Source organism: Esox lucius, chromosome 17, assembly GCF_011004845.1.
Source record: "Esox lucius isolate fEsoLuc1 chromosome 17, fEsoLuc1.pri, whole genome shotgun sequence".
Classification (NCBI taxonomy): Eukaryota; Metazoa; Chordata; class Actinopteri; order Esociformes; family Esocidae; genus Esox; species Esox lucius.
Window position 1 is genome coordinate 43238099 of NC_047585.1, and position 22894 is coordinate 43260992.

Here is a 22894-nt window from a genome sequence, read left to right on the forward strand (position 1 = left end):
TGCATGGAATATTTCTATTCTTGTCTTCGTATCCCCCAAGCTAGCTGCTGATTCATTTTTGGACATTGCAAATTAACATATGTAATGTGTGGAAGGACCCTGGAAGTGCTGTTCATAACCATAGCAAGCCCTATAAGTGATATTACCACAGGAAGGTTATGAGCAGTGCTTCCTGGGTCCTTCCACACACTACACAACAAAGCCTTTCCTGCAAGAAAAGTTCAGTTCCAATAGTAACAAAGATAATAATAGCTTGTGTTGGTGAGGGGTGATTGAACATGTTGCCTGTGATGTTAGACATCACAAAGGGTCTCAGTGGGTGAAATCTCTCTAACATGTGACAATGCTTTACCTCATATGACCTGTAAAGAAGTACTGCAACAAACACAGACCATGGCAGGCATAGTTTGTATGTGCAGTGTGTGTGTGTGTGTGTGTGTGTGTGTGTGTGTATATGTGTGTGTTTTGAGGTGTATTAAGACAGTTTCTCCTCCATATCTGCACTCAGCAGGATTTTAAACAAGCGTTTTCATTGATTCCCCATCACTGAGTCATTTTGACCCTAACATTATGAATGGAACTTTTATTTTTTAGAGGCCTTTGGAAATGTCAAATTTGGTCACTGTTTGTTTTATATGTCTTGAGGATATCATCAAGTTTCACGCAGATCAAAATAACCTAAACGGTATTTCAGACCTATAACCTAACCCTAACCCCCTAACCTTAACCTCCTAACCCTAACCCCCTAACCTTAACCTCCTAACCCTAACCTCCTAACCCCCTAACCCTAATCCCCTAACCCTAACCCCCTAACCCTAAACCCCTAACCTTAACCTCCTAACCCTAACCCCCTAACCCTAATCCCCTAACCCTAACCCCCTAACCCTAACCCCCTAACCCTAACCTCCTAACCCCCTAACCCTAACTCCCTAACCCTAACTCCCTAACCCTAACCCTAACCCCCTAACCCTAACCCCCTAACCCCCTAACCCTAACCCCCTAACCCTAACCCCATAACCCTAACTCCCTAACCCCCTAACTCCCTAACCCTAACCCCCTAACCCTAACTCCCTAACCCTAACCCCTTGACCCTAACTCCCTAACCCTATCAAAATCTTAAAACGGGTCAATTTGACCCTAACAAATTTTAAGTGTTAATGACTGAACAAAATGTCTATTTTACTATAGTTTACAGTACCTGTGCTTCACCTTGAACTGTCAGAAGTGCTGTTTAAGTCTTGCAATGTGTCAGTTAATTGTACTTCTGCATTTCTGTGTACTGTGTTTTGTTACTCAGAGGGCTCATCGGTTAAAGTTTGGTTAATCAACTCGTTCCATTTCTAATGTCAAAGCCGATCAACAGTCGAAATCTCCTCCCATCGGAAGCAAACTAATGATGGGTTAAGGAGACAAAGTAAGCTTCTAGCCCATTGACAACTAACAGAGCAGTGCACCCCCCCCCTTCCCTCCCCAAAATGAACACCTTTACTCCTGACCCTCATTTTTAGTGTGATTGGGGAGATGATGTGTCTGAGACAAATAGCTCAATTACAATGGTACAAATGAGAGCAAGTCCTGGACACTGATGGACGTGGTACATCAATCAAGTGAATATCTGATTGAACTCAAGGTAACTACTTGCAAGGAATGGAATTGATTCATCATTCTCATGATATTGTCACCGTTGAAAAAGCAGTGATCCTGCAATGTGGGTACGATCAAGTTTTAGGCATGTGCTGAAATGTGCTGAAATGTGCTGAAATGTGCGGAAATGTGCGGAAATGTGAATGATCTACTACGGCAACTAACTAAAATATTGTTTTTTTTAATTAAATAATGAATTTAACTAACGTTGGTTACATTTGTTAGATTCTGTTTCAGACCATTTTGTTTATGAGCTCAACAAGCCATTTCTCAAGAGAGATATTAAATAATTCATGAGAGAATCTGTGCAACAAATTAACTGGAAAGCTGGGCTTAAGGGAGTTGTAGTTTCATTACCCTAATACCTATTCTAGTTCAGTGCATAAAACAGTTGTAATCAACAACAATTACCATAATCCACTGCACCCCATAACACAAGAGATATTAACAGTGCCTCAGTGAGAGTGTGAGAAAGAAAGTCGATGTACTACTGTTTGGTAGTCCGATTTGGGATGGTTTTGCAGACAGATTAAGCTTAGTCTAGGATTTTTCGGTCCAAAGCTAGGCTTACTGTAATACCTGCCCTTGGACTCAACAGCTTGGCTCTTCAATTCTGGTCCTGGAAGCCAGAAACTATGCTGGTTTTTGTATCTACCTGATAGTTAAATAAACTCACCTGATGCCACCAGGTCTGAATCTCTCCTGATTAGGACAGGGTGAAAACCAGAAGTGTTTCATCCCTCTGGGACTATGGAGAGGGTGATACTGGGTGATACTGGGTGATCAAGGGGGTGATACTTGGTTGTTTCAGGGGTGTTACTGGGAGATGTAGGGGGTGATACTGGGTGATGTACGGGGTGATACTTGGTTGTGTCGGGGGTGGTACTGGGTGATGTACGGGGTGATACTTGGTTGTGTAGGGGGTGGTACTGGGTGATGTAGGGGGTGGTACTGGGTGATGTAGGGGGTGATACTTGGTTGTGTCGGGGGTGGTACTGGGTGATGTACGGGGTGATACTTGGTTGTGTCGGGGGTGGTACTGGGTGATGTAGGGGGTGGTACTGGGTGATGTAGGGGGTGATACTGGGTGATGTACGGGGTGATACTTGGTTGTGTCGGGGGTGGTACTGGGTGATGTAGCGGATGATACTGTGCAGAGGTGGGGGACTCGAGTCACAATTTTCAGGACTTGTGACTTGCTTGATTAAAGTATGAAAATGACTTGACTTGACTTTGACTTTGACTTGAGAACAAGTTACTTGAGACTTGACTTGACTTGAAGTAGAAGACTCGACAATGACTTGAACTTATAATAAACAAACAGCAATAAAACTATTTTATATGTTGTGACATCAGCACCAGTAATCAGCGTATGTGCCTTTAACGATTCACAATTCAAACCGCCAAACATGGCAGACAGTAACGTTAGTCGAGCTCCACAAATAGTATCGTTTGGATACAAGGACTTTGAACTGAACTGTGTGAATAAAAAAAGATTTGCCAGATGCAAAATATGCAACAACGTCAAATTTCATTCATTATTTTAAGAACCACAAGGAAAGGTAAGAAAGTAATCTCTTTATATTCAGTTTCACTAAGATCTATATCGATTAAGTTACTAATGTAATGAATTAATATTTTGTTTGTCATAATTTGGCCTTGGTTGCATATTATGTTTTTTTTTCTTGTTAGAAATGTGACCATTATCATTACTGAATATGTCAGGTAAATAGATGTAAGGGAATTTGAGTATAACAGTGGCATAGCCTGAATTTTAATGTTGATGGGCATCTTAAAATGAGCGGGCATGTATATTATTACACGTAGGCTATAATGTCTGTATTAAATGTGGGCATTTAAGTGTTTGTGGACCGCGTGTGGAAACTAAATAGCATTGTGCTTACACCATAACAGTTAACTTTACTGCATGAAAGGCTAACATGGAGGCGCCGATGTGATTACTAGCACCTAAAAATTTCGAAGAGTTTTCAGTCACAATAATTAGTTTATAAGGTTGTTATTATTAGCCCTTATTACATGGATTGGCTGAATTCCAGTGCAGACTGCGTGATATTTCTTGATAACAGACCGTTGCCATGAAAAACAGCGCGTTGCTATGGACGCAGCAGGATTCTAACCAGAGACGGAACAGACTATTTTCTTCAGAGGAAGCAATACAATCGTTTTTAAATCAATAAATTCCTTTTTAAATCAATATTTTGTGTCAAATTGTAGATTTATTTGGTAGGTAGCCATGTAATTAGCGGGATAAGGTATAGCGAGGTGGTTGTTATAGCGAATACAACCCCTTCAGGCTGATTCAAGATCCCTCCGCTTCGTCCCCCCAAAAAATTGTACCGCGGAGGAGAAAAATATTTGATTTTGAAATCGAGCTTTGCACCGAGCGCACGTCAGAAACAGAGGATAGTGTGTGTGTGTGTTCATCTCTTTAGTACTGTGACTTGACTTGACTTGAAACTTATAAGGACTCGACTTGACTTGCTTAGGGTGAACCCTTGACTTGACTTGACTTGATTTATCTGAACTGTGACTTGAGACTTGACTCGAGACTTGATGGTTAAGACTTGAGACTTGCTTGGACTTGACCATGTGTGACTTGTCCCCATCTCTGATACTGTGTGATCAAGGGGATGATACTTGGTTGTGTAGGGGGTGATACTGGGTGATGTAGGGGGTGATACTGGGTGAAGTAGGGGGTGATACTGGGTCAGGTATGTGATTTTGTTTGCTGGGTTCCCAGTCACAAGACATGGGTGGGCAAAAACAAGGTTTTGTTTAGAGAGGTTCAGCTCCCATATCCTTCCAAATGGGCATGAAGTTTGACATCAGACAAAGAGAAAAGGGACATAAAAGGAGAAATGCTGGAGGTCATCTACACTGGACAGAATATTTGTCTTAAAGACAAAGGAATTAAAAAAGATGAATGAATTGTTTTCAGCTGTGCTCAGAGCATAGAGCTGTATAGAGTTCACTTATACCCAAAGGCTTGCATCGGCATTGGTAGCCCCATTGATGACAGATACATTGTGATCTCAACCAATCTTCATGGCCCAGGGGCATCAGCAGTAAGAGACATATCACTAAAAATCACCAAGGAACAGTGCTGTGATAGTGACAGACATTTCTAGCATTGTTTAATAAAGGCTATAGCAGTGGTTTGATTTACCAACTGATTGGTAATCAAGAACACTATACGGACGGACGATCTTTACATTTCAATAATCCTGTGTATATTTCATTTATATTTATATTTTTGCATTATTCATATGGTACTGTGTCTAGTCCTGACTATTAGTTGTGTGCCATTGGTCCAACTTTCAATGACAGTGAAACAGAATACAAATTGCTTACAAAAACCTTCTTAAGCATTTTATATGATAATGTACGCCAAACAAACAATTACAAAACCACAGGTCCTGTGATAAGTAACAGTCTTGAAACCATTTGACGTGGTTTCAGTCTTGCCCTGTGAACGGTTGTGACTGAACAAACATGGTTGAAACGTGGTTCGACGCCGGGCTGTAAGGCCAGCCTGGAGAAGCCTCCCCCATATCCATCTCCATAACAGCAAAACATGCTCGTTCACTTGTAACTACGGGATTCCTAAACCTAATTGAATTATAGCCCAAGTGCCCAACCAAGCGTCTTATAGCAAAACAAATCTGCCAGGAGAGCACTTAAGACTTGGTTTTGTTGCTAAGAACTCAGTTACAGCTGCAGCTTCAGCAGTGGGACGTAAGGGACCAGGCACCAGATACAATCACAATAATATCAGTGGAGGGGTTTTTCCTATATCGCCCTGCCATAGCTCTGGTCTCTCTAAAGCAATCACAGGGAAGAGGAAAACATTCAATTGGATTATAAGCCACAAGCACTTACATTTTTTTAGACACCACTTACAGATAGGAGAGAGACAGAGGAATGAAAGGACATCTGCATTGTTTATAAATATGGGTATGTCTATACTGTATATATACACAATATGTTGATGTACAACCCCGTTTCCAAAAAGGTTGGGATGCTATGTAAAAAATGAAGAAAAACAGAATGTAATGATGTTTGAATTATTTAAACCCTATTTTCTGTAGAAAATAGTACAAAGACAACACACCAAATGTTGAAACTGTGTCTTGTAAAATATATGCCCACTTAGAATTTGATGCCAGCAACATGTTAGAAAAAAGCTGGGACAGGGGCAACAAAAGACTGGAAAAGAGTAATGCTAAAAAGAAATTACAAAAAACGGTGGAACATCTCAATAGGTTAATTGGCAACAGATCAGTAAAACGATTGGGTATAAAAAAAGCATGCCAGAGAGGATGAGTCTTTCAGAAGTAAACATGGGGAGGTGTTCACCACTCTGTGAAATACTGCGCAGGCAAATAGTGCAACAATTAAAGAATAATGTTTCTCAATGTAAAATTGCAAAGAGTTTGGGGATCTCATCATCTATGGTACATAATATCATTAAAAGATTCTGAGAATCCGGAGAAATCTTGGTACGCAAGGGACAAGGGCCAAAAACCAATATTGGATTGCCGTGATCTTCGGCCCTCACTGCATTAAAAACAGACACGGTTCTGTAGTGGAAATCACTGCATGGACTCAGGACCACATCTGAAAACCCTTGTCTGTGAACACAGTATGTCGCTGCATCCACAAAGGCAAGTTAAAACATGCAAAGAAGAAACCATATACAGAAAAAAGATCCAGAAACGCCGCCGCCTTCTCTGGGCCCCGAGCTAATTTCAGATGGACTGAGGCAAAGTGGAAAATTGTTCTGTGGACTGACAAATCAAAATATGAAATTCCTTTTGGGAATAATGGATGCAACGTCCTCCGGACTAAAGAGGAGAGGGACCATCTGGCTTCTTATCAGCACACAGTTGAAAACCAGCATCCGTGATGGTATGGGGATGGATTAGTGCACCCATGGCATGGGTGACTTGCGCTTCATTTTTGAAGGCACCATTAATGCTGAACAATATATGCAGGTTTTGGAGCAACATGATGCCATCCAAAAATAATTTTTAGGGAAGGCCTTGCTTATTTCAGCAAGACAACACCAAACCACGTTCTGCACGTATTACAACAGCTTTCTAAACTGGCTTGCTTGTTGTCCAGACCTGTCACCCACTGAAAGCTTTTAGTGCATTATGAAACCAATAATATGACAAAGGAGAGCCCAAACTGTTGAGCAGCTGAAGTCCTATATGAAGCAAGAATGGGAAAACACTTATCTTTCAAAACTACAGCAATTGGTCTCCTCAGTTCCCAAACTGCATTTTGTTGTACTTGTTCAGTGACAATAAAGTTTAATCTAATAAAAAAAATTGAATATAAACACTTACAGAGTATTGTTAAAAGAAGAGGTGTTGCAACATAGTGGTGAACATGCCACTGTCCCAACGTCTTTGAAATGTGTTGCTGGCATCAAATTCAAAATGGGCATTCTCAGCTTTGGGCCATGAAGATTCTCAAAATGTGATATGTTGTCTATGTACTATTTTCAATTAAATATAAGGAAAAAATATTTGCACATCATCACACATAGTTCCAACTTTTTGTGAAACAAGTTGTATATGTATCAACATATAATTAAACATAACTCATACAGTTGATCATGTACAGTCCTTCATGTACAAACTCAGGAGACCTCCCATTCCTCACCTCCCTCGTCACTGAGGACTGGCCCAGTGGACTTCACAGTGGTCAGAGTAGCGCCCCTCCAACACTTGACCCCTCTGATGTCAAAAACTACAGGCTGCTATCCCTCCTATAAATTCTCTCCAGGACACTTGAGCACACTGTCTCCACCCTACCCTTTTCTTACCTGAACAATCAGGATTAAAATAGCCCACTCCACCAAGACTGCTTTCCTCTATGTAACAGAAGCTCTTCACACAGCCCAAGTTAACTCTCTTTCCTCTGATCTCATTTTCTTTGATCTGTCTGCTGCCTTCGACACTGTGAATCAGAGCATCCTACTTTACACCCTGTTCACGTAGCCATTTACTACTGGTGTTCCCCAAGGCTCGGTCCTTGACCCTCTCCTCTACTCTCTACACACCAGGTCCCTTAGCTCTGTCTTCTCCTCACATGGTCTGCCCTATCACTGCTTACACTGCTAACGCCTTCCTCCCTTCTGACACCCAGGTGACAACACGCATCTCTGCGTGTCTGGCCGACATCTCCACTTGGATGTCGGCCCACCACCTCAAGCTTAACCTTGACAAGACTGGGCTGCTATTCATTCGCAGGAAGGTCTATTAGCTCCAAAACATGTCGATCATGGTTGACAGCTGCACAGCGTCCCCCTGCCAGAGTGCAAAGGATCTTGGCGTGACCCTCGTAGGCACGCTGGTCAATGTAGAGTTGCTTTCGGATGGTACACAAACCAGTCATGGAATGCCTTGCAAAGTAGTCTTCAGCTATATTCTTTATTTTAGAATATAACTACATCCTGCGCTTAATGAATCTGTTACATGCAGAAAGTAACAAGGGGAAATAGAGAAGAGTAAAACTTCACTGATAGTCTCAAGGCCAAAAGCTTTAACTTGAAGTACACAGACAACAACACAGATAAAATAGATGGATTGACTAGGCACTTTCCTCAAAGGTTTCTACTGTGGCAAAATGTACAGTTTGCCATACTGATCGCACGACCCATCAGTACGAGTAATGGTAATGTAATGGTGTATAATATCCGGCGCGACTCGACCATGAAGAAATTCCACGCGCCCCAAGTTGACCACGGGTGTGATGTTGCTATGGTTACATTAATGCTCAACCACTCGTTGAAAACACCTGAGAACAGAACTTGCATAACGAAGCCAAATGAAAAAGAAATCCGGAAAGCAGACTAGCTTTAGATGAACGTCTGGTGCCGAGCCCTCTTCAACCTCTGTCGCCATGGCTCCAAAGTGTTCTTCAGGTATGCAGCGTGGTATTCTTCACTGTGGTGCCGAGCCCTCTTCAACCTCTGTCGCCATGGCTCCAAAGTGTACTTCAGGTATGCAGCGTGGTATTCTTCACTGTGGTGCCGAGCCCTCTTCAACCTCTGTCGCCATGGCTCCAAAGTGTTCTTCAGGTATGCAGCGTGGTATTCTTCACTGTGGTGCCGAGCCCTCTTCAACCTCTGTCGCCATGGCTCCAAAGTGTTCTTCAGGTATGCAGCGTGGTATTCTTCACTGTGGTGCCGAGCCATCTTCAACCTCTGTCGCCATGGCTCCAAAGTGTTCTTCAGGTATGCAGCGTGGTATTCTTCACTGTGGTGCCGAGCCCTCTTCAACCTCTGTCGCCATGGCTCCAAAGTGTTCTTCAGGTATGCAGCGTGGTATTCTTCACTGTGGTGCCTCTGTGCAGGTCGTGGTTAGCTTTGCAAATTTTTTTGCAGTGTAACGTGCAGCACTGGTGTAGCCATAGCCCCTGCCAACCCTATTTATAACAAAAGCTATTTCTAAAAATGTGTGCCGCCAAACTAATAAAATAATGACGTCATCTGTAGTTAATTGCGATTAATTGCAATTTTAGAATGTGTTTTGCCCTCAATACACAATATACTGTTAAAAAAGTTGTGCATTATGGTAAAGACATACTTTGTTTTATTTCAAACTATGGACAGTGCTTGACTTGGAATTAAATAAATGCATGTTGACAATGCCCCTAATTTAGTTTAATATACCACAATAACTGGATGCATCTAAATGTAGCCCATGTAAATCTGAATAGAGGGTTGCTGGTCTATGATCCCATAGTTTTACCATCTCATATTGTTTTCTTAATTAGCGCAATAACTGCTATGTTAGGCTCCTGGAAAAAACACATATCAGCCCCTTATCTGGAGAGCTGCTAGGTGTGCAGGCATTTATCTCACTGAATCGCGGTTAGAATGGGGTTCAGGTGGGGCCTGTAAACATTAGATTTCTTGAAAGAACACACAACCAAATACTTAAAGTATCTCCATTGAATTATTCCCAAATTCAACCAAATGCATGAGGTAGGCTACTTGAATAGGCAATGGCATAAGATAGTCATGGTGGCTAGTGATGTTATCTACAAACATTAAATCAGGAGACGTCTGTAATTCATGCTGAGCACAGTTGTTTGTAAATTCCACTATGAGAATAGGCTTTGGTAGAAACATTAATGTTTAGCTTAGATTAAATTAGCTAATAATGACAATTTACCATGCTACAAGCAAAGTGTTAGCAGGTGGATTCAAGCAACAGAGCTAGGGGAGCCATGGCCAGCATTCTCGTTTGATGGGTTTTTGGAGTGAGACTGGGGTAAGGAGAGATATTCCCATTTCCTCACAACCATTTTACAAATGGATATGTAACCTAACGCATTTTTAGGCTGTTGTTAGTCTAGTGCAGAGTAAACATGATTCACAACATAAATGCTAACGACATATTCAATGATATATTGAAAGAAATGCCTGTGAGTCGCTCAGGTCAAGTCAACCGCCAATAAAGTTACCGGTAAATAATAAGTGCGTGATAGTAGCACAATCCTGTCAGCTCCCACTAAAGTCAATCTCTTACTAGATGGCGCTGATGCTCAAAAATGAAAAAGGCTAAACAATCAGCAGTGTTATTTTAGATTAATCACACGCATTAACGCGTTAACTTTGACAGCCCTACTAAAAATATATACTGTAACTAAAAAGATTTCCTAATATACATATAGTGAAACAAAGCATTTCAAGGGCCAAATAAGACAAGTGAATTAAAGATAAACACTATATGTTGTAGTTCTTTCATTAAATTGCCATCCACACTGTCTTCTTAGGTGTAAAGTGAATATTAGGAAAAACAAAAAGACTGAATGACTGACTTTGCTGGAGTATTGAAACACACCCTCCTGGGATATTTGGAAAGTTTGTTGGACATGATTTGTTGTAAACAGCACTTAATTGGGTGTTATGCGGCATCTTGGAAAAACTGTCCGAAGAAGTCTGTTTAGTGTCGAATTACAGACCATCTCTTCTAGCGCAGTTTCCTCTCGCTGAAGTTTCTAAACACTGTTACAGGGTTTCAAATCCTGTCTGTTGCAAGGTCAATTCATCTTTTATAATGATTCACTGCAAGCATCTGATCATTAGCCAGTGCAACCAATTTCTGGAAAGCATTTCAGAGATAAATCCTCACGCCTGCAGCAGGAAGTAGAGGTTTCACAGCAAACATTGTAAGATACGTTTTTTTGGTCAATTTTATTTCACCCTGATTTTTATAAATATCATATTTTTTCAGTGAAATTCACAAGGTTATTGACCAATGAAAAGGGGGTTAAATCATGCTTCCATGCGTCCCACTTTCTCTATCCCCCCCATGTTTCTAATTCAAATAAAACATTGAAGGAGGAATTTTACAGTGATATTCTCCTTAGGCCCTTATCATCATTCCATGTTTTATTTAGAAAGCATTTTCATGGTTGTGCTGAAACCCCCGGAAGTGTTTTCTAAGCTCTTTTCAATAAAATCAACAAATATTCAGATTGACAAACCACTTTGGGGGTTAAAGAGTTTCTCAAGGCTTATGTGCAGTTCCATTCATTGACTCTATTTATTATAAATTAATTTATATTACTCAGAAACCGAACATATTGCTTTACAACTGATGAGTAGGTAGGACATTATAAGCTTCCATACAGAACAAGCTAAAGTCAAATGAATAAGAAAGCAAATACAAGCCTGTTTTCCTTAAAGGAAGAGAAAAATGTTACTGTCAATGATGTAAATATCATTAAATTACAATCTTAGAAAAATGGTGCCATCAAAAAGGGTTCCCAAAGGCTCTTCTGCTGTCCCCATGTGGAAAAACAGAGTGATCTACATGAGTAGTGCAAGAGTACCGCATGAAACCAAAAACATATGCCACCTGGAACCAATAGCTTCTTCAATGGGGACCGCTGAAGAACCCTAGGGGAAACCTTTATTCTAAGAGGTTACTTATCATGGATTCATATCTATTATAGTCACTGGAGTGTTTAGTGAAGATATCACTGTCAAACGTCTCTCCTCTTACAGGCTGTTGCCACATGGGCCTTGGATGACAGCTGATGACATGCTATCAACCGTCACTGATAAAGAACAGACACACATTATAAAATGGATTACCATGCAAACTGATAAACACAATAATGTGTACCTTAATGTCAACGGAAACTAAAGCCATTGCCGCATTTGCATAGAGCTAAGAGGAAAATCAGGTAAGAAAAGATTAGTGTCAGCGAGAGAGAGCAGGCGTCAATGCCGGGCTTCCTTTTCACACTTCAACAACTCTAGTTGGTCAATGAACTCAAGCAGCAGCTCTTGCCCCCAGACTAGCAATCGAAGCAGCACTTTGTTCCAAAAAATCATCCATTCGATGCACTACAAACACCTACCAATCAACTACATTAACACCAGTTATTGCGTACTGCAAAGCCTAATCCAGTAAAGTAACAGGATGACCAATCGATGACAAGAGTTGCACGCAGAGCGTTGAGTGGCACGCTCCTCAGTTGTCCTCACAAGCTCCTCCCACAGCAGTATTCATTTCAATTGGCGGAGAAAGGAAAAAGGTGCTGTTGTTTAGTAGTGGATCATTGGGCACCATTTGGATGTCACTGTCTCTGCTACACCAGTTAGCTAACCTTAAACCACAGGTCTGTGTGAATTACCACTGCAACAGTTAGCTAACCTTAAACCACAGGTCTGTGTGAATTACCACCGCAACAGTTAGCTAACCTTAAACCACAGGTCTGTGTGAATTACCACTGCAACAGTTAGCTAACCTTAAACCACTGGTCTGTGTGAATTACCACCGCAACAGTTAGCTAACCTTAAACCACAGGTCTGTGTGAATTACCACCGCAACAGTTAGCTAACCTTAAACCACAGGTCTGTGTGAATTACCACCGCAACAGTTAGCTAACCTTAAACCACAGGTCTGTGTGAATTACCACTGCAACAGTTAGCTAACCTTCAACCACTGGTCTTTGTGAATTACCACTGCAACAGTTAGCTAACCTTAAACCACTGGTCTTTGTGAATTACCACTGCAACAATTAGCTAACCTTAAACCACAGGTCTGTGTGAATTACCACTGCAACAGTTAGCTAACCTTCAACCACTGGTCTTTGTGAATTACCACTGCAACAGTTAGCTAACCTTAAACCACTGGTCTTTGTGAATTACCACTGCAACAGTTAGCTAACCTTAAACCACAGGTCTGTGTGAATTACCACCGCAACGGTGTCGTATTGAGGTACTGCTGCCCACTCGCTTCCCACCGGGCACAACAGGCTCAATTCACAGGGAGCTGTATCACACATGTTCCATCACACTGGGGTTATATTTTAGTTAGGACATAAGCTTACATGAGAAACCATTTGAAAAACCATTTTGGAATGTTGTGCTGCCGTGAACTAGCATTGTGTAGTTGTCGTCAACTAAGGCTTTGACCACCGCATTGTTTTAGAAAAAAAATAAGAAATCCGAACACGGATTCTCCCAAGATCCAATTTCGGCAGGCATGTCTAAAATGATGTCTGGAGTTTCTAGCTGTAAGCATCAACAGCTGGGCTTATTAGAAGAACTGACTGAATGAACCAAATCCATTTGTTTCCACTTGACTCCAAGCTGTTCCACATTCATCATTAGTTTGTTGACCCAGCATGTCTGGGTAGTGTAACTCATGCTTTGACAGCAGCAGATGTATCCCACTACAAAAGCCTTGTTGTTTTTGTCCAATGTGTTAGTTTCAGAGACTAACACAGCACATCTCCCTAGGTTACCTTTAGCAGCTCAGACAGAATGTAGCCTTCCCAGGAGGGGAGGGGTATCTGAAGTACCCACCGGACACAAAGTCAGTTTCTTCAGGACAGTACAGAAAGGACGTTTTTCCACGTCGCCCAGTTGTGACAGTACACACACACACACATACTGACTCGCTCTCTTACAACACACACACACACACACAAACACCAAACACGCTCAGTCTCTTCCAATACACACACGCAGACAGACATAGACTGACACAAACACACGGACACACGTAATCCCCTCAATAGAGGGATACGAAGCGTTGGCGATTTCCAGACCAAGGGCCGACAGTTCAGGTGGTTCATACGATAAAAGACACAGGGAAAGGAAAGAGTCCGTTCATCTGACTTCAACAACATTTCCACAACAACGTCGACCGTGTCTCAAACAGCACCCTCCCTCCCCCAGGTAGTGTACTAACGATAAGTATAAGACAGGGTGCCAAACCAAGATACTTGCATACAGTAGGTATCGAATCCAGTTTGGGACACAACACAACAGGCACCGGTTAATTGCTTTTGCCTGACATCATTTCCTCTATCTTTATTGCTGGGGTCTGAAATGTTCTCTCTCTCTCAACACTTTTTCTTTTCTTTCCATCCTCTGTTACCTCGCCCTCTCGTTATCAACTCGTCTGAGATTTACTCTCTTCCCTCTCTCTGTCTCTTTGTGTCTCTTCTTTCTTTCTCCCTCTCTCTCCCTCTCTTCTTGTTCTGCCTCTTTTTGTGTTTTTTATTTGATACACAAACACTTTGTTTTAACGTTTGTGCAACAACAAAAACTGCTTTTAAGCACATACGGGGTCAACTGGGGTTGAATGTAAAGCTGATGGAGAAGGGAACAGTTTGTTCTGTCTCTCTGGCGTCAAACCAAAGCCTTCTCACAATGCTAGCTTTTTATACTACAGAAGAGAGGTTTCTAAAGCCTAGAGGTTTCTTTTCTCCCACTGGTCCATCTAGGGGGGAACAAACACCAAACATTCAACATTTTTCCCAGTCTAGCAATATGTGAACACTGAGAGGTCACAGACACAGTTGATGTGTGTGTGTCCAAGTGTGTGTCTGTCTTTGTGTGCATGTGTCTGTCTGTGTGTGTGTGTGTTAAGAAAGGGTGAGAGAGAAAGAGCAACGGAGAAAGGTCACAGGGAGAAATAAAGGGAAAATTCCAATAGTCAAAATGAGGACGGTCCCTTTCACTCACTCAGTTAATGTACAGATTCTGGTGTGACGGACGTTGGACGTTGGACGTTGGACGCTATTCAACACATGACGGAAGTCAAATTAACCACTTCCAGGGAATGAAAGTGATTGGCCACTGTTTCCTCAGCTTGTAATTCTCACAGAAGTGTAGCCACCATGGCAAAGGCAATGTTCCTGGTGCACTGTGGGCTGTTTGAACGTGACAAGTGTCTAGACAAGTACACATGTTGCAAGAGAGCAAAAGTGAAGATCTGTGAAAATTGGAAGACTTTGCTATGGTGGGTATTACCGGACAATCGGAATTCAACCAAGGAACCAAAGGGATGAATGGCTAGAGAAAAAAGTCAGAGAGTGAGTGGAGAATGAGACAAGGGGGAGTGCTGTGTATACAGAGAAGAGAGTGGGGAAAGAAAGAGGGAAAGAAAAAAAGAGAAGAGAGAGAGAAAAGAGACCGGGCAGGAGAGAACCAAACCCAAAATACTCAATTCCTACCCAGGCCCAAACAGAGAATGGGAATTGGCTGATTATTTCAACTCTGTCAGAGATAAGAAGAACAGATAGTTTCACCTTACATGCTGTGTGACCAAAGGCTGCCAGTCTGAATTGTCAGATGTAAAAAAATGTATCCATGGTTAGCCAAAGACAAGTATGTATGTGGTAACTGCATAACACAGCCGTTAGAGACAGAGCTTCGCTTTCTGTGATAAATATTCCTCACCAAGACATTATTTAATAGAATGAATTACTTTTATTCTTCTGAATGTAAAATTATTTAAATTGTAAAATACAAATTTGTGAAGAAGCATCGGTTCCACATAGAGCAAAACATATATTAGTCTGCTCTGCATTCATCATCTAATTCATACATTTTCCATTCATTAATCAGACAAATTTTGTCGTTGGAGAGTCGTTATCAAACTACCTTTTCTATGTTTAAACTTACATTTGCTGACATGATAAGCATCATCAAAAGTGACTTTTAAATTTAATTTATGCACACAGGTACAAAGATTACAAAATATAGGTGTCGACTGACCGATTGTGGCATTGGCACAACCGGTCTCACACCATAATTTTTCTAATTTGTGCATCCCCAACAGATCTATCAAACAGATCCCCAACAGATAAATAGATCTTTTAAATAGATCCCCAACAGATAAATAGATCTGTTAAATAGATCCCTAACAGATAAGTAGATAGATGAGGGAAAAAGAGGAGATTCAAGAGAGAAAGGCAGGAGGAGAGAGGGAGAAAAGCAGGAGGAGAGAGGGAGAAAAGCAGGAGGAGAGAGGGAGAAAGACAGGAGGAGAGAGGGAGAAAAGCAGGAGGAGAGAGCGAGAAAGACAGGAGGAGAGAGGGAGAAAAGCAGGAGGAGAGAGGGAGAAAGGCAGGAGGAGAGAGGGAGAAAAGCAGGAGGAGAGAGGGAGAAAGACAGGAAGAGAGAGGGAGAAAGACAGGAGAAGAGAGGGAGAAAAGCAGGAGGAGAGAGGGAGAAAAGCAGGAGGAGAGAGGGAGAAAGACAGGAAGAGAGAGGGAGAAAGGCAGGAGGAGAGAGGGAGAAAAGCAGGAGGAGAGCAGGAGAAAGACAGGAGGAGAGCAGGAGAAAGACAGGAGGAGGGAGAAAGGCAGGAGGAGAGAGGGAGTAAGGCAGGAGTAGATTGCACTGTATGGGTGACATTTTTTCACGTAGCCTTTCACCACAGAGGCAGTGTTCTTAGCTGCCCTTAAGTAAAATAGCTGTGTGGATCAATACGCTAAAAATACACAAGCAATGATGTGCAGCAATGGGCTTTGGTATATTCAATGGCTGTGTTTATGTGTGCGTGCGTTGTCTGTGTGCACTTGTGAGGGCATGTGTGCACGTTTTGAGAGAAAATGAGTCTACCACACTATAAAATGCATACTGGCACAAAGCGCCATTTTCTGAACTTTAAGGCTAACCACCACAAAGACGATATGTCATGTTATTCTACTATGTCAATTCATTCCCAAACTTTGTGTTTTTTCAAAAGATGTAAAAGAAACGTTGTCTTCTCAGAAGCAATGGCAAATTGTCTAATATGTGATGTACTACATAATGTAATATAAGATGTAATATGTGATGTAATATGCTAGTCCTGAATGTCTTAGTTCAACATTCTGATGCCATGCTTTCCCTTTCCATAAAAAAAACTGCTTATTCCCACAGTACAGGCAGCGATGGCAATCATTGAAATAAGTGTCTGTGAAGGTAAATAGGCCTTTTATGTTGGCGGCCATTTTTGCCGTTTATCAAAGAAAAGATAAAGAGTGATTGAGAAATGGAAAAGATGTGAAAGGTGTGAAATTCAAAGCAAATCCCACATCAAATGAACTTCTAATAACAGAAAGGTGTGTGAGGGATTTGGATCTGAAATCCCAGGATTTGGATCTGTTATCATAAATACTATATTACTTTCTTCTGTTCCATGGGGATTGTATGAGCATAGCCTAGAGACACCATACAGTGGGGAGAACAAGTATTTGATACACTGCCGATTTTGCAGGTTTTCCCACTTACAAAGCATGTAGAAGTCTGTAATTTTTATCATAGGTACACTTCAACTGTGACGGAGTGACGGAGTCTAAAACAGAAATCCAGAAAAATCACATTGTATGACTTTTAAGTAATTAATTTGCATTTTATTGCATGACATAAGTATTTGATATATCAGAAAAGCAGCACATAATATTTGGTACAGAAACCTTTGTTTGCAATTACAGAGATCATACGTTTCCTGTAGTTCTTGACCAGGTTTGCACACACTGCAGCAGGGATTTTGGCCCACTCCTCCGTACAGACCTTCTCCAGATCCTTCAGGTTTCGGGGCTGTCGCTGGGCAATACAGACTCTCAGCTCTATTGGGTTCTGGTCTGGAGACTGGCTAGGCCACTCCAGGACCTTGAGATGCTTCTTACGGAGCCACACCTTAGTTGCCTTGGCTGTCTGTTTCGGTTCGTTGTCATGCTGGAAGACCCAGCCATGACCCATCTTCAATGCTCTTACTGAGGGAAGGAGGCTGTTGGCCAAGATCTCGCGAAACATGGCCCCATCCATCCTCCTCTCAATACGGTGCAGTCGTCCTGTCCCCTTTGCAGAAAAGCATCCCCAAAGAATGATGTTTCCACCTCCATGCTTCACAGTTGGGATGGTATTCTTTGGGTTGTACTCATCCTTCTTCTTCCTCCAAACACGGCGAGTGGAGTTTAGATCAAAAAGCTCTATTTTTGTCTCATCGGACCACATGACCTTCTCCCATTCCTCCTCTGGATCATCCAGATGGTCATTAGCAAACTTCAGACTGGCCTGGACATGCGCAGGATTTTAATCCATGACGGCGTAGTGTGTTACTAATGGTTTTCTTTGAGACTGTGGTCTCTTCAGGTCATTGACCAGGTCCTGCCGTGTAGTTCTGGGCTGATCCCTCACTTTCCTCATGATCATTGATGTCCCACGAGGTGAGATCTTGCATGGAGCCCCAGACCGAGGGAGATTGACCGTCATCTTGAACTTCTTCCATTTTCTAATAATTGCGCCAACAGTTGTTGCCTTCTCACCAAGCTGCTTGCCTATTGTCCTGTAGCCCATCCCAGCCTTGTGCAGGTCTACAATTTTATCCCTGATCTCCTTACACAGTTATCTGGTCTTGGCCATTGTGGAGAGGTTGGAGTCTGTTTGATTGAGTGTGTGGACAGGTGTCTTTTATACAGGTAACGAGTTCAAACAGGTGCAGTTAATACAGGTAATGAGTGGAGAACAGGAGGGCTTCTTAATGAAAAACGTACAGGTCTGTGAGAGACGGAATTCTTACTGGTTGGTAGGTGATCAAATACTTATGTCATGCAATAAAATGCAAATTAATTATTTAAAAATCATACAATGTGTTTTTCTGGATTTTTGTTTTAGATCCCGTCTCTCACAGTTGAAGTGTACCTATGATAAAAATTACAGACCTTCACATGCTTTGTAAGTAGGAAAACCTGTAAAATCAGCAGTGTATCAAATACTTGTTCTCCCCACTGTATCTGTGAATGAAGGTATGAGACCGCCCTGGAGTACACAAAACAACTTCCTCTGAACATTCACCAAAAATATGTTTCAGAAAGCAAATTGATCTCCAACTCTCCAACTTTTTTTCATTTTCTTCTTGCAAGAGATCATTGATGGCAAAATCATATCACACAACCATATGAAAAAGAAAATTTTAAACAATTTCAATAGAAGCCTGTAACGAAAACCATTTCTACAAAAAAATTGGCATATTTTAAGTTGCACCAACTGTGGCATATTTTAAGGAGCACCAACTATGGCATATTTTAAGGAGCACCAACTATGATTCGGTTATAACACATTGTATCTGTATTTCTATTTAAAGCAGACATTATAGTAAACCGTTAAAGAAAAAGTGAAATGTACTCCTGGGGAGCGATACGTGTGGTTTAACTTTGTAGTCATTGGTTTTTATTTGCCCTAATCTATCTCAGCATCACTTCGTAACTGTGGAATATCTCTATAGGTTTTGGTCGTAAATGGCTTTAAACGTTCTCTCTTCATCATCACTTTAATACGAACTGTAAATTGGAATTATTCTTATTCAGTGGATTGAGGGATTATTGCTGGCACCGTCGCCTTGCCTTTTGTTGTACATGATAATGACGTATGAAGAAAGGAAATGTATGAATGAAGAAAGGAGATGTATGGTGAGGAAATGTATTAAAATGTTAAAAGGTTGTAAGAAGATATGAATGCAACCGCATGCATTCACGCTGCCTATTTTCATATATCTGAATACAGTCGACGGAACGCTATATTGGTAGAACAGGCCACATTAACACTCCCCTCCACATCTCAGGTAAAATCAGGCAAATTCCGCCATCCAGGTTTAACTGCTGACTGTTGTTATTCTGTGGCTCACCTGTATCTTGCTGACTTTCAGATAGCATGACAGGACGCTACTTTTGGATTCAGAGTGTGCTGCAGTGTGTGGGAATTTAACAGTAAAAGCTAGGCTTTTCGGAGTTCATCTTTAGTAATGATTATAGTATGTGGGCACATATTAGACTCTACCCACACACTCACACATATTTACACACACACACACACTTACGTCCTGCTGTGTGAAACCTACTGATATGAAGATCTAGGTTTAATGACCAATAAATGGTTTTGAAAGTTTCAGTCAGACTGCAACCAATTAATAAAGACTTGAAGAATGTATTTAGTTGCAATTAGCTTGACAACTGTTACAGGCAGCTGGTTGTCACGTTTTTAACCTGTTCTCAAAAAATGTTTGTTGTATTGAAAACTTTACACTTTAATCGAAATGGAAAATACTAATGCTGACAAGTACGTAGCATCTAGTCACACAAAATAGATCTTACAGGTGTTTTAAGGTACCCATAGAAGTAACACACAAGCACTTACCTTCCATTGAGTAATGCAAGGAGCTCTCCAGCGTGGTACAGATCGTTGCGCGTCACCCGGTCAAAACGAAACGAGTTCAGGTTGCAGAATGTGACTGCAGGGAAGACCATTAGCTGAGCCGATATCTCGTCCAGTTTAGTAATATGGGGGTACTGTAAGTAGTACTGGACCCTGTCCAGGCACGCCACCACTAGAACCCCGAGAGAACCCAGGAAGAACAGCATCCATAGGCACCGCTTGATGCAGATCCGTTCATAGCTGAACATGTGGGAGATGCCATGGAGAGTCGACCTGCTGGCAAAAACTTCAATAGGCGCAGGCTGTTTGAAAGAGTCCACCATCTCTTCGGATTCCGCTTTGAGATCCATGACGAGGCTATATCTCCGCCGAGTGAAGGAAAGGAGTATAAAGTGGTGGTTGAGGAGGGGCTGCTATTAAAACCAGGGAAGTACGGTGGGTAGGCTCAGCGTGTCTGTGAGTTCACGCCCTTCTACGCGTGTATGCCAATATTCCTCATCCAAGCCGTATGAAATATTGCGTCACAGAGCCCCCAACAAAATAACACCGTTCAGGCTACCAGTACATTATCCTCAACATCTCCCAACGAAGGCTGTTTTTTCGCGCTCAGTTTCCATTCAAATTGCCCATGTGATAACTCAAACACACGTCCAATAGAGTCCTACATTTACGCGCCTAGCGCATATATTCCAATAGGCCTACCTCTACTTAAGGAACTGTTCCCGCAGCTCAAGTTGGTGTCTCCACTGCAAAAACAACTCCCATCAAAACCACGACAACGACTGAATGTATTTCGTGATAGGATATGTTTCGGGAGCAGTTCAATCAAATGCAAGTGCAACAAAACGTTCGCTGTTTCTGTGGAGAAGCTGTTAAGTTATCTGCCGAAATCCCTGCGTCCTTTCCCACCGGATCTTGTAAATCCCACTAGTCCAAACCTTAAAAACCCATTGCTAACATAACCCTCTCTGGTGGTTTTAGTAAAGATCATGCATGATGTCAAATAGCAGAGACTGTCTCGTTAAATCCCCACTGAGAAAACAGTGAGCGGCGCGATGGTTAGTGCATCCACCGCGTGCATTCACGCTGCCTCATATCCCTCTTCCTTGAACAGCACCAACCACAACAATGCAGCAATCATAAACTCCCCTTTTCAGTGGGATAAGAGGAAACAGCGCTTCTGATTGAAATCGCGCCTGCCAATCAGCAAAAACGTATAAATCCAATTCCAACAACAATAATAGGCTAGTGGTAAATCGCAAAGGGAACTTCTGAAGATGTCGACAGACTATAGCGTTTTCCTAATCAATTGATTTGATGCCGGAACAGGAGAGCTAGGATTGGACGGCACGTGTTTTACATCGGGTGACGAAGTCGCTTGGACGGTGTAAGAAAAATAAAGACCCTACCCCCCGTGAGTCTCCGGCAGGATTTTCAGCCAGTGGTTCCTTAAAATCCATGACTGGATGTATGGATTCCACTATGTGCCTATTTTCATTAATATTTTTATTTGTTTGTGTGCGCGTGTGTGTGTGTGTGTGGGGGGGGGGGGTAAACAGCCCTCATTATAGTAGAAAACAACAGAGGCGAGGTCTCCAAGGCAAGAAGGGAAGCGGGAAGGAATGAAGGGAGAGAGCTATAGCGCTCTCTAAGTCCGGACATATCAGTCTTGTATCAACGAGGAAGCTTATATCTGCTACGATTTCCCCAAAGATAGGCATCACAAGACAGGCTGCCTGAATATTGCGGACAATGGGCGGGCCATCCTAACAGACATTCAATACATGCGTCTTTAGTGAATACATTGAATTTGAAGATCTCTCTCTTTCCCTCAGCCATCTGTTTATCAATTCCTCCTCCAAAGACAGTATGATGAGTACAAATTGTAAGTCACTCTTCCTGTCTTCTGTTATTTATCCCGAATTCTCTCTCTTCATCCCATTTTGTTCTTCATCCTCTCCTACTTTTTTGTTTTCCTCCTTTACCTAATCCCATTCTTTGTTCTGCTTTTCCCTCAGTCTACATCCTCTACACCTTGTTGACATCTATCTCTCTCCTCTTTACAGCCAGGATATTGGCACATAAATATTTAATTGTCTCTTAGCAGTTTCTTCCCATTAGTATCAGCGTATCGATTTTGCAGCAACAACAGAGTTTTTTTTAAAAGTCAACAAAACATAGTAGACAATTCAAGTACAGAGGTAAAATGGGAGCAGCCTAAGTTTGGCCTTGTAGATTCTAAATGTACTACTGGCCATATTTATCCAATAAAAACCTGAAGAGTGCAACCTTTTCAAAAGTTCCTCTCTGTGAGGTGTAAAGGTGAGATATTTTAGCATTAAATGAAAATTACATATCAAAACTTAAAAGGATCCTTAAGATTCTTAGTCATGACTGGTAAATAATGCTTAGATTTAGATTTTTGATAAAAGCACTGTATTATTTTCTCAGAAACCTAACTACAACCATTCTGATTCCAAACATGTTCTGTTAGCAGAAGCCAGATTTGGTTTCTCTCATACAGAGTGCCTTCAGAAAGTATTCAGATGCCTTCATTTTCTCCACATTTTGTATAGACTGAATTTAAAATTGATTAAGATTTTATTTCCAAAGTCCACACACCGTGATGAAAAACCAAAAAACATTTTTAGAAATGTGCGCACATTTATTGTAAATGAAAAAAATTCAATATTTTATCTACATTCAGCTGTGCTCAAAAGTTTGCATACCCTTGGAGAATTGGCTTGTAATTGCCTGTAA

General features: G+C 41.6%; 1 protein-coding gene across 1 annotated transcript in view; it reads right to left on the bottom strand.

The window, feature by feature from the left end:
- Positions 1-21439, bottom strand: part of asic1b (acid-sensing (proton-gated) ion channel 1b) — a 249148-nt gene extending 227709 nt beyond the window's left edge. The window contains exon 1 of the mRNA XM_029114206.2: positions 20117-21439. Coding sequence (XP_028970039.1) covers positions 20117-20484 — 368 coding nt within the window. The 5' untranslated portion in view covers positions 20485-21439. The remainder of the gene's footprint in view (positions 1-20116) is intronic.
- Between the last annotated feature and the right edge of the window lie 1455 nt (positions 21440-22894).